The sequence below is a fragment of the Mus pahari genome, chromosome 16 (genome assembly GCF_900095145.1).
Source record: "Mus pahari chromosome 16, PAHARI_EIJ_v1.1, whole genome shotgun sequence".
Lineage (NCBI taxonomy): Eukaryota > Metazoa > Chordata > Mammalia > Rodentia > Muridae > Mus > Mus pahari.
Window position 1 is genome coordinate 1,515,738 of NC_034605.1, and position 12,202 is coordinate 1,527,939.

The window sequence follows — 12,202 nt, forward strand, 5'->3', positions numbered from 1 at the left end:
GGGAGGAGGGGCATCAAAGGGTCTGTTTCTCTCCAGGCTCGGTTAAGGATTCATTCGCTGGCCTCTTTCTCCCCCTTCCTAATGATTCTTAAGCCAAATGAAACTAAAAGGTTTTTGATGGGTCAAAAAGAGGCCATCCATTAAAAGGTCCATGGTTGGCGCTCTGGACATCTGTCACTGGGTTAACCATGTTAGTTTGGCGTCCCTGGTGTCTGACAGTGAGGGGGGAGGGGAGACTTGGCTGAGTAAACACATTGAGTCCATTAGATCTGGCTGTGGAGAAAAATTAGGCATTGTTCTAGTTGCTGGGTATGCAAGCATCTCCAAGAGGAAATAGATGCTTGCGAATGCTGAATAAAATATGGAGGACATGTGCCCTCCGTTCATTGCCCATGGTCAGAGTTTGTTAACTGGGAAGGGCCTAATTTGGTCCCCATGGTGTCTAACCTCACTGATTAATGCTAAGTTCTATTATAGGAGAATATTTGATTTTTTTAGATCAATATTCTGAGATTAAATGTCATAGCAGGAAAATGGTCAAGATGATCCCTGGTCAAAATTGCAATGGGATTGGGGTTGTAGCTTCTAGAGTGCTTGCCTGGTGTGGGTTGTATCCCTAACATCACAAATAGACAGATGCAATTTGTGGGTGATTCATGTGATGGAGATGATATATAAAGATATATACACGTATACATCCGCAGGTGACAATCAGCTAGAAATGACTGGGACAAACAACTCAAAGAGAATATCTTGAACTCTGCCCAAATAGAATGAAGCGCCTTGGGCTAGGCTCACGCTTACCGTGTGAGAATCTCAGTTGAACAGATAAGGTTTGGGGGACGGCACGATGGCTCAGTGGGTAAAGGCCCTCGTCATCCAGTCTGATAGCCCGAGTTCTCTCTGGAACCCACAGAGTAGAAGAGGAGAAACAATGCCTACACTGTGTGCATCCTCTCTCTGTCTGTGCCTCTGTCTCTCTCCCTCTCTCTCTCTCTCACACACACACACACACACACAATAAATAAATAAATATAAAACATGTAAGGAAAATATTTTTTAAAATATTGGTAATATATTCATCATCTTTCAAAGAAAATTGTGCAAACTTGAACTTTAGGGTGGTACATGAGAAAACCAGAACCAGAACTTCTACGTTTTACATTAGGAAGGATGGTAGTGTGTAATGAGTGACGGGAAACAGGCATCAGAATAGTGAGCCCTGGCTGAATGCTGACTAGATACCAGGCATCAAGTTAAGCACTCTGTGTGCATTGATACACTAACTCAGCAGCCTTATAGGAAAGTATCGTTACTCATAGTATTAGTTCTAAAACGAATAAAGACACAAAGTTTCTAAAGATAACATAGCTGTCAAGTACTTGGTAGATACTATGACTTTGAATCCTGTGCTTTTAATGTCTATTATTTTATTTATTTTTGTTGTTGTTGTTGTTTACTTATTGTTGTTGTTGATGAATGTTATATTACCAATTAGTAGGAAGTATTTAGTACAGGATACTCCATTTTAAAAATCCAAGAGAATGGCATTGAGTTGTTCTTTGAATTTGCAATGCCAGCTCTGGCCTATATATGCACAGAATATATGAATATCTCATTTTGGAGATTCGAATTTAAGAGGCTGTGCACATTCAGGGCCAGAAGGGAGAACCTTTGACTGCCAGGCCAAGGTTATCGTGTTGTTGTCTTTGTGTTGGCTAGCTTTTCTGTCAACGTGAACGTAAGCTAGAATCATCTGTAAATAGGGAACTTCAGCAAAATAAATGCCTCTGTAAGACCAGCCTGCAAGGTAGCCTGTGGGACACTTTCTGGATCAGTGATGGATGGTGAAGAGCCTGGCTCATTATGGGCAGAGCTATCCCCGGAAAAGTGATCCTGTTTGTGGGGAAGGAAGTGGAAAGCCAGTAGGCAGCATTCTTCCATGGCTCCTACTTCAGTCCCTGCTGCAAGATTCCTGCTTTGAGTTCCTACCCTGAATTCCTTTGATGATGGAGTAACCTAAGACTTGGCAATGGAAGCTGGCCTTCCTTGTCCATGATGATTCTTTAGTTCCAGAGCCTTGGGTTGGTAAGCCCCTTACATAAAATGATGCAGTATTTGCCTATGATCCATTAGGACTGTCTCTATGCTTTCATTTCCTTAAGTTCTGGAAACAGGGTTTCACTGTTTAACCCAGACTGGCCTGGGACTCACTACACTGTGCATCCTAACCTGGATTCCAACTGCCAACAATCCTTCTGCCTCAGCCCCTTGAATACTAGGATTATAGATGGAAGCCAACGTGTTCAGGTTCCCAAATACTTTAACTCATGTCTATCAGATTTGCAATGCCTAATACAGTAGAAGTGCTATGGAAGTAGTTATGGCATGATATTGATTTGGGAATCGTGACAAGATTAAAAAAAAAAACAAAACAAAACAACAAAATAACAACAAAAGCAGTGTCTATGTGTTTAGTCCATATAATTTTTTTCAAATATTTTCAACCCCTGGGTGGAGGGAAGAGCAGACACACACACCATGTGGAGAGACGGGCAGACACACACACTGCACACACCGTGGGGTGGAGGGATAGCTGTAGAAATACACGCTAGGTGTCGTGTTCTTCCTCTTGCCCAGTAGCACAGCCAGAACCAAGCAGACATCCACAAATACCAATGGATAAAAAAGTTCAGATTAGATGGAGATCTGTGGTTGACCTAAACCACAATACCTCTGCTTCTCTTTTCTTTATAAACAGAGTAAAACATATTGATGCCTACAAAAGTATTTAAAATGGACACAAGGTCTCAACTTTTCCTCATTCGTGTGCCTGCTCTGTCTTCTCCCATACATTCCCGGGATGCACCGGACCAAGTCCCCTGCATGCACGACATTGGGAGTTTTCTGTGGCACCTCCATTTGGCACCTCATTTTTTTTTTTTTTTTATGTCCTGAGTGTAAAGATAAACCCAGGGAATCGTGTGTGATGGTGTCTCAGGAAAGAGCAGAAGTGAAATTAGGAAGTGGGGTTTGTTTATGTTTTGTTTTGTTTTGTTTTTGTCTGTCTGTTTTATTCTGGGCTTGGGGACTACTCCTATCTGTGTCGTCCTCTTTGAGAACTTGGGTGTGTTTGGAATGTACACCATCATGTGCCATCCGATGTCCAAAGCTAGTCTCTTGAAGGATCTGAAGCATCGTTGTTCTTGCTCTTTGCTGGGGCTTTGTGGCACAATAGAAAAAGACCAGGACAAGAAGTCACAAGCCCGGGTCCCAACATCAATCACATACTTAACCTCTGGCAGCTCTGAGTCTCTGCCCACCAGAGAGGCTTCATCTGGGAAAGGAGGAAGAGATCCAGATGGCTGACTGGATTCTGTATAATGGTCCCTCTGGATGAAGCAGGAAGTTACTCATAGGGAGGTCATTTAGGGGCTCTATGACTCAGCCTCGGGGACAGGAGGAAGACAAGGCTCCCTAAAGTCCTGGTGGAGAACCAGAGCCATTAGGCCGGGCTTCCTCTCAAGTCGTTATTTCTACACCATCCTGACAGCCTGCCGCCTACTCCACATGCCAGCCCACAGTGCTTCACAAGTGCTGGCTAGAGAGGAAGTCCAGTGGAGCCAAGGCCTCTTCCTCAGCCCCGGCCTCAGCCATGCACAGGATGTGTGAATCTAGTGGACGAATTGGAGCCAGGGTCCAGGAGGCCCCTGCTCATTAAGGATTTACAGAGCACCTTGTCATAATCAGGGCTCAAAGACAATAGTTATTAGCCACTTTTGCTAGCTCTCCAGGGATAAATGTTTCCCTTCTTGGTTTTATACATGAGGGCACTTGGGACCAGAATGGGACAGTAGAGGACCTGTGACCCCTTATCTGGGACTGTTGGGGTTCCAATGATGGTAGCAAACACCATTTTAGTAGAACCCCTTCCTGATGGTTTCTCTAAACCATCTTTGGAAACCTCTTCACTCATACTATTACCACCATCCTTATTATTAGAGACAGGGTCTTGAGATGTATCTGAGGCTGATCCTCTTGCCTCAGCCTTCTGAGTGATGGGCTCACAAGCAAGAGCCACCGTGCTAGGTTAACACTTTTATTTCCTATGCAAGCTCCAGTCACCATTCCCAGGTCCATTCATAACCAAGGCTATTGTTGTCTCTTACTGAGGCTCCTGAGTGTTGAGGCAGATGCTCTGTAGAGCCTGGATGAAGGTAGATCTACAAGAAAAGAGGAAACATGTATTCTTGGTATTGTTATTATATTTGCAGTGTGAAAGAACAGTAGAGCGATCATGTGGGAGAGAACAAGCCTGGCTGGAAGCCCCTTTCTCACAGCCGCCACATTGTTGCTCCTTTGTGAGAAAGCACTCCACTTGTAAAGTTAACCACCCATCAGTGAGTGAGAGCTGTTCTCACTAATTGGTGGGGTCCTGGGGAAAGCTGCATAGTTAGCAGTTGGAGTAATGGACCAGGTGCCTCGGACTTCTATTTCTGGTTCCTGGGAAACCAGTTGTGTGGCCCGAGGCAGTTTCCCCTCACTTCTCTGTGCCTTGTTTCTTCTCCTTCACCCTCAAGAAAATTCACAATTTTTCTTCACAATGGGCAGGGAGGGGGCTGTTCAGTGAGCAAGGAAACAAAAGTGTCTGTGGGGATTTGTGGAGATGCCTAGCCAAACTGCCTTGATTTAACAGGTATTAATCAGTAGAAACTCTGCTTATTGATAGGACTACATAGTTGAGCTTATAATTAGATTGCTGGGCACAGACGTAGCTGAAGTCTTTAGGGAGCTAGTCCAGTCATTGCCACGACTGTCTGGTGTGTCTTTATGTGGCATCCCAGGTCACAGCGGTGACTTTACATAGTGCCAGGGTTGTCTTCTCTGCAAACCAGGGCTTGGAGGCTCCTCCCGAGCAGCCCCCAGGGATGGAGCAGTAGCAGCAGGGTGAGAGCTCATCCCTCCCGATTTACAGGAAAACAGGAAACTAGACATCTCCCCTTTGCATTTCTCCATGTTGTGTGCTTTTATTTGTCTGTTTGGTTGGTTGCTTTTGTTTTGTTTTGGGTTTTTGGTTTTGCTTGTTTGGTTGGTTTTGCAATGCCAGCCCGAAAACTGAGTGTCGGGCAGCCAGGGGCTCTAATGTCATATGAACAAAAATGCCCCAGACCCCCATGAAGAGCAGAGTGCCTTTAGCTTAAATGACATCCAGCCTTTCCTGCCAGCAGCAGCTGTGTCTGCCCTCTCCATCCCTTCAGCCTTCTAGTTCCTGCTCCCCCCAACCTCCAGCAGCTGGCTGGGTCCCTAGCTCCACCCCTTCTCTAAGTGAGAAAAAAAAAATCAGTAGCCAGTGTTGTTGCCTGTGAGCTTATCCTCATCCACTTCTGCAGGACTCCCCCTATGTCCCCAAGAAGATGAGAAGGTTTTCTAATCTAGAAAAACTATCCACCCCCGGCTTTCCTTCTCAGTACTTAATTTGCAAAATAAAAACCAAAATAAAGTTGTGCTAAAACAGCTATCAGGGAATCTACTGTTTTGTCCCAGCTACGAAATTTCCTACAGAAAATACATCACCCCGTGGACACACCCTGAGAGCCAGGACTCCAGTGTTCACCCTTCAGAGCAGCACTGAAGTGGAAGTCCTACCCCTTTCCCTGGACAGCCACCCTGGCTAAAGAGGAGGGGCCGCAGCAAGCCCAGATGGTTCTATTTGGGCCTTTGGCAGACACACGGATCTCCACACTACACAGCATCAGGGACCACTTAGAGGAAAGGCATGGTTTGTGGTTTAGAGTTTTGCAAGGAGCTGGGGAAGGAGTTGCCAGGAAACCGACCCTCAGAGGGCTGTGTTCCAGGATTCTTTATCAGGCCTGGAGGCCCTCCTGAAAAAAAAAAAAACAAAAAAACAAAAAAACAAAACAAAACAAAAAAACACAAGTGGGGCTTTCTCCTGAGTGTTCATGTCAGGTGTAACTTCCTTGCCTCCCAGGGGGGGGGGTCTACTTTCTCTGGTCTGTACATCAGATGCAGATGGGGTCCTTAACTCCCACTTCCCTACTCCATGCTACCAAGACCAGGACCAGCTATATCACTTGTAGGGCCCATGCCAAATAGATAAAAACACATTGGAGATTTCAAGATGGCAGCAACAGCAAGCGAATGACCCTCTTGAGCAAGGGACACTTGAGTCACACCTCCATAAAGCCAGTCCTGTACAGGTTCCACTTTGCTTGGCTAGGGTTGGTATAGGGTAGGGTCTAAGAAGGACAACTTCTTCTTTGGGGAGAAGTGGTAAATAATCCTTTATACTTGCTGTAAGATTCCTAGCACACGCGAAATCTAATTTAATCCTTTAAACTCCAAGTCAAGACGTGGGGGATTTAGGAGAAGAACCCTGGCGGTTCTGCAGTCACCTGCGCTCTTTTGCCAGGATCTGGAAGCTCTAAGAGACCCATGACAGTGAGATCCATGTCTGTGGATTACTTATTTCTATTCCCTCACCCAGCCTGAGCCCAGGACCTGCTGTGGTTAAGATCCATCTGGAGCTAGACTACTACAACTTACTTAGCTAGTGACTTGGGAGGAAGGAGCCTGGATTTAAACAGAAACTTCGACTCTATAGCCCCTGTGTCTTGCCATAGCATGCTACAGTATGGCAAGTTAAGCATAAAGCCAAGGTCGTAGAGTCCACTAGTGCTGCTGCCTATGTGGCTGTGGTGAAGTCTAGTTGTGGTATCTATACCCAACACGGAGGTATCAGACTCACAGTAGCTACACTGAGGGAGTCACGGTGGAAGAGCACCCACTAGCTGAGATGTTCTGTATGTTTAAATGACCAAAAAAACCTACTCAGGATGGGCCAGAAGCCATCTGAGCCAGCGCAAGACTTTCCAATGTCCCTCCACCTACTTGCAACTGCTCTCCAGAGAGACAGGAAAGTCTCTAGTCTCTGGCTTCAGAGTAGAAGGCAGTGTGGATGAAGAGGTGGCTCCTAAGTCAGAGCCACTCATCGCCCCTTGCCCTTCCGGTTACCCAGGCAGAGGGGATCATTTAGAATTCTGTAGAGGAGAGTGTGAACGTGAAAGAATGCAGCCTCTCTAGAAACCAGTTTTAGTTGCAGCTCAGTTTTCCTTGGGTGGTAAACATCCTGGGCCTGGAGAAAACGGGGCTCACGGAATACAGGGAAATGGTCTTTGCGTGTGAAAGGTGGGTGCTGGGATAGAGCTGGGACCTCAGTCACCTAAAAAGCTGTGCCTATGCTGCCACATAGGGTAGACAAAGGGGGTTACAGGGAAAAGCAGCCATTCTGACAGGGAGAGACAAGAACCCTGCTTTACTCTGGAGCAAAGCAAACTCACATGCTAAGCATATAAAAGGAAATGGAAGCCGCGTGAATATAATAAATGCAAACTCGTGTACACAGAGCTTTAGCCCCTGGTGACATTCCCCAGACCGCTAAGTAACTTTCACTTTCATCCAGAAACAGCCACCCCGCTCCTAGGAAGCGGCTCTAATTGCCTCCCAACCCCTCAAGATCAGCTTCTTAGGCTCCTGGGGTTCCCTTGTCCCGACTCCGTCTCCCCACGGGACAGAACTCTTGCCCCCACCCCCACCCCACCCCGCTCCGCCCACCACGCCTTTGTGCTGAGGAAAAAAAAAAAAAGAATTACAAACACGCACTGTGATCATGACTCGCTTGCCCCCAACTATGGTCGCACAGCCTCCGCCCTCCAGCGAGTGAGGATGTCTGAGGCTCTTACACATTAGCGGCAGGAAGTGGAGTCCCGAAGGGAGGCTGGGAATTTGAACGCCTTCCCATTTCAGCACTCGAGGGGAGGAAGCGCGGCTCGGCCCTCCGCGTGCACAGATGGCTACCGCTCCCTCCTGAGCACCGTGTTCTCGGCTGCGATCCTCCTCCCCTCCCTCCGCTCAGCTCCCCGCCCCCACCTCCTCTCCCTCTCCTTGGAGGGAAAAGTCTGCAGTGCTGGGAACTGTCTTGGAGAATTCAACAAAGGCGCGCGAGCCAAAGGGGAACAAACTTAAAAAAAGAACTTGTTTTGTGTCTGTTAAGGAACCTGCTGAAAAAAAAAAATCCACACCTATTGGGGTGTGTGTTTCAAGCACTAGTAGTAGGCGGGCTACCCGGAGGAAGCACGGACAACTGTAAGGTCTCTGCCTTGATAAGGAAACTCAGCTTTCTCAGCTGTTGAAAGGTTAATCCGCAAAGAAGGGACAGCTCAAGAAGGGACAGCTCGACCAGGGAACTTACTACTCTTGAATTTAAACTACGTTGTTTTCCGTCCAGATATTTCAATGGAGACAGTTGGAGAATCTGTATTTCAGGGAAAAGAAGTTTTCCGTGGAAGTTCATGACCCTCGCAGGTAAGCATAAGAAGCCCTTTTCTTTTGAGAATGTGTGGCATACCATTTGTACATTGATTCTGTGTTGTTGAGATGGTTTATATTCATGACCAATTTGGGGTGAGGGGAGAAGATGGTGTATCACCCAGGACAGAATTCACATCAGCCTGTAAAGCTTTGTGGTGATGAATGCAAAGAGTGTGTGTGTATGTCTGTATGTGTGTCTGTGTGTGTGTGTGTTTAGCAATTCTCATCTCTCTCTCTCTCTCTCTCTCTCTCTCTCTCTCTCTCTCTCTCTCTGTGTGTGTGTGTGTGTATATGTGTGTTTAGCAATTCTCATCTCTCTCTCTGTCTGTGTGTGTGAGATGCTGTAGGAAGCATTGTGGAACTTTGGAACCACATTTGAGTCACATGGGGACATTCCCTCTTCTCAGTCAGGAGACCAAAGGCTTCCTTGCTGGAGCTGTTAGGCCTACTTCAGGTGGGACAGTAGCGACTGAAAGGCATCTGTCAACCGAAGTGGTTAGGCTCATTTATTCTGGCCTGGGAGCTTGCGATTTTCTTTTTTAATGTTAGTTTTATGGGTGGGTATGAAATAAATGCAGTTCTTTTCCCTTCTTCCTATATTGCACCAGCCATTGGACCAGAGAACACCAGTCTTAAAAACCTGTTCCAAGTTGGATGCTGAACAATAAATAGGGTTCTAGTTTGGACTGCAGAGAGCCCTGCAGGGCAGGAGTCTGGGCACCACCAACCTTAGGCTTTTCGGCTTTGTGTGCTGGCAAGTCTATAGTCGAAAGCAGCCCATGCCAGCAACAGGGTTCCCCAAGAATAAACTGCTGAGTGCAGGTCTAGATGCAGACTGACAAGAAAGTAGGCCCCAGACAATACTAAATAGATTGCACGCGCTCGAGAAGCCAGAATGGGTTCAGGTCCTGGTGACACCCAGCCCCGCGCTGAGGAAGAAGTGCTGGCAGCAACCCTACCTTGCTTCTGAACATGCAGACAAGCAGCTGTGCCCTCCAGGGAGCTGGGGACTCGGGATGAGACATTGCCTTCAAGGAGAGGGCCGAGGTTTGTGCAGAAGCCCTCATGCCTGCTGCTGCTGCTGCTGCTGCTGCTGCTGATAACCCAGCTGGGCTGTGTACCTCCTTGTAATCTACACAGAACAGCCTCCTACTGTAGGCGAGAGTTTATCCCTGCCCCACAGTTACCATGAGACTAGCAACTCGAGAACAGAACGTTCTAGAATCCAAGTCTCTGCAGTCAGGTGCAATGGGTAATGTTAAGCAGAAGGATCGCTTGTTCAGTGGTTCTCAGGACCGTGGGATGCATTTCATGGTCTAAAGACCTCCTCCACAGAGCAGAATCTGTCTGCACAGGCCACGGAGGGGCGGGTGGATGCCAAAAATAATAACCCAGCTGAGGAGAAACTCGCTGCTATTTTTCCAGGTGAACTTATGTCAGACTAACATGGACATTCATGGACAGATGAGAGGGAAAGAAGTCCAAGTGTAAGAAGGGTAAATCGAATTCTACACCATGATCATATACAGAAAAGGGGATGCCTGGCAGAGAAAACGTTAAAAAAAAGAAGAAGTAAAAGGACCACCTGTGGGCCTGAGTGCAGAGAATAGACAGAGGGAAAGACTTTACCCCAGTGTGTGCGTGTGTGTGTGTGTGTGTGTGTGTGTGTGTATGTGTGTTGTGTGTCTGTATGTGTGTAGTGTGTGTATAGTGTGTGTCTGTGTCTATGTTATATACACACCTGTGTTCCTTCTGTGTCTGTGATCTCATCAATGATATAATTACTAAATTCTTTTCCCTTAGCCAAGGTATATAGGAAAGACACCTAATATCATACCTTACCTTAGGGTGGGCTTTTGGCTTATTTAGCAAAAGGGGTCTACCTCATACGTGTTTGGAGAATTTGCATTTTCTTCTACGGTAGATATGGGAGCCTGAATCAGTGTCCTCTTCCATCAGGAACAGTTAGCAGAGTTGGGGACACCAGCCAAAGAAGTCATTGATGGAGTTTGCCAAGTGTGGGCACCGGTTTGATACTTGCACATATGTGCTCCCCAGATAGTTCCTTACTATGACCCAGGAAATGAATCAAGGCTCAGAAATGGATTGTGGATCGCTAGTATACGGTGCAGGCTAGATTTGAACCCAAGACGTCTGAGGCTCATGAGCAGTGTACTGAGTGTCAAGTGATACAGACCAAAGTGCTGAATGATGTGGACACCAAAGGCCTCCCTGGTCATGAGGAGGAGAGATATGAGTTGAAACCCATGGTGTTACTAGGATCAAAGCCAGGGGGTAAGCCCTCAGGGGATATGGACAACTGAAGAAATGAGTGTTTTATGTAGACAGAAAAGCCCAAAGATGGCAGCCTGAGCTCAGAGTATGACCATCTTCCCTGAAGAAAGGCAGCCCTGAATCCACCATGACAGGGACATCACTTGGGGCCAAAATAACTTTCTGAGTGGAACGGGCAGATCTAACCGGCACCTCTCCCTGGTGTGCCCGCCCCATAGAACACGGGCTCTGTAGTGGACTTTAGCCCCTCCCCATTGTCTCAGTTCTCAACTACCTTTGTCTCTGTCGTCCTCTGGGTTCAGCAAACACTGATCCATTGCTGAGGTTTAGGTAGGTGGGAAGGGCTGACAGGAGAGATGAGCAGAGGAGATAATGTCCTAATGCAGCAGGTGAAAAGCTGAGTATCTGATGTAGATGTCCCCATGAAACTGACTTCCCAGACCCGATGAACCACTTAAGCCTTCCTTACTCCTGTTAACCTGGAGAGTTACAGCGCCTAGATTTTACAGCTCTCTCTTCTTTACAAAAGTACATTTCAAGTTACCTTTTCTCCATACTTCAGCTTTCCTGGGGTGGGCCATACTAGTTCAGATGGCAGCTATGGGGGAAGGCCTCCAGCACTCTCCCTGTCCCTGCCCCGTTCCTCTTCCCCTCCTCCCCTCTCCCCCCTCTCCCTCCCTCTCTTTCTATTCCCCCCTTTTCAGTTTCTCCCCACAGAGTGTTTTACTCATTGGCATTTTTTTCTCCCTTAACTTTGTTTTAACCAAACTGGGAGTTGGCGAGTGACCCAACCTGCCTAGTATCCGGTTTCTAATCACCAGATTTTAATTTCCCCTTAAATGTGGCTATGAAGAAGCTCCACTGTTTAATCTCTAGCTTATAGAATAGGACAGTAAGACCAGCATGAAATTTCAAAGGAAAGTGGGGGGTAGAGAGAATGCTGTTATTCGTAAGTCCCAATGAGTCTACAGTTCTTCCAAATTCGATATTTTCATCTCAAAACCATGGATATTTCTTCTGATACATGGATCAAGAGCCCCACTTACACCCCAGCCTGCCAGCACCTCCCCATTTGTTTTTTTGGTTTTTTTTGTTTGGGGTTTTTTTTGTTTGTTTGTTTCTTGTTTTTTGGGTTTTTTTGTTGTTGTTGTTGTTTTTGGTATACACAATGGTTTGTGAGTGGGGGCCACAGCATACATGTGGGGGTCAGAGGTCCTCATCTTCCACCTTGTGTGAAACGGGGTCTTGTGTTCTTTGCTATTCACAAAGACCAGGCTAGGTGGCACAAAAGCTTTCAGGGATTACTGTCCGGTCCCTGCTTCCCGTCTCATCATAAGCACACTGGGGTCACCGATGTATATGGAGTCCAACTTAATGGGGTCTCTGGAGAGCCAAGTTCAAGTCCACATACTTTATCGGTTAAGTGCTTTGCGCACTGAGCCATCTTCTCAGCCTCACTTCTCTCTCTCTCTCTCTTTCTCTCTCTCTCTCTCTCTCTCTCTCTCTCTCTCTCTCTCTC

The 12,202-nt window shown here is 46.8% G+C and overlaps 1 protein-coding gene across 4 annotated transcripts in view; it reads left to right on the plus strand.

The window, feature by feature from the left end:
• Nucleotides 1-12,202, plus strand: part of Frmd4a (FERM domain containing 4A) — a 307,939-nt gene that overhangs the window by 246,338 nt on the left and 49,399 nt on the right. For all 4 annotated transcript variants that reach the window (XM_021215326.2, XM_029547334.1, XM_021215327.2 and 1 more), the window contains exon 12: nucleotides 8,306-8,382. In XM_021215326.2, the coding sequence (XP_021070985.1) occupies nucleotides 8,306-8,382 (77 nt within the window). The remainder of the gene's footprint in view (nucleotides 1-8,305; nucleotides 8,383-12,202) is intronic.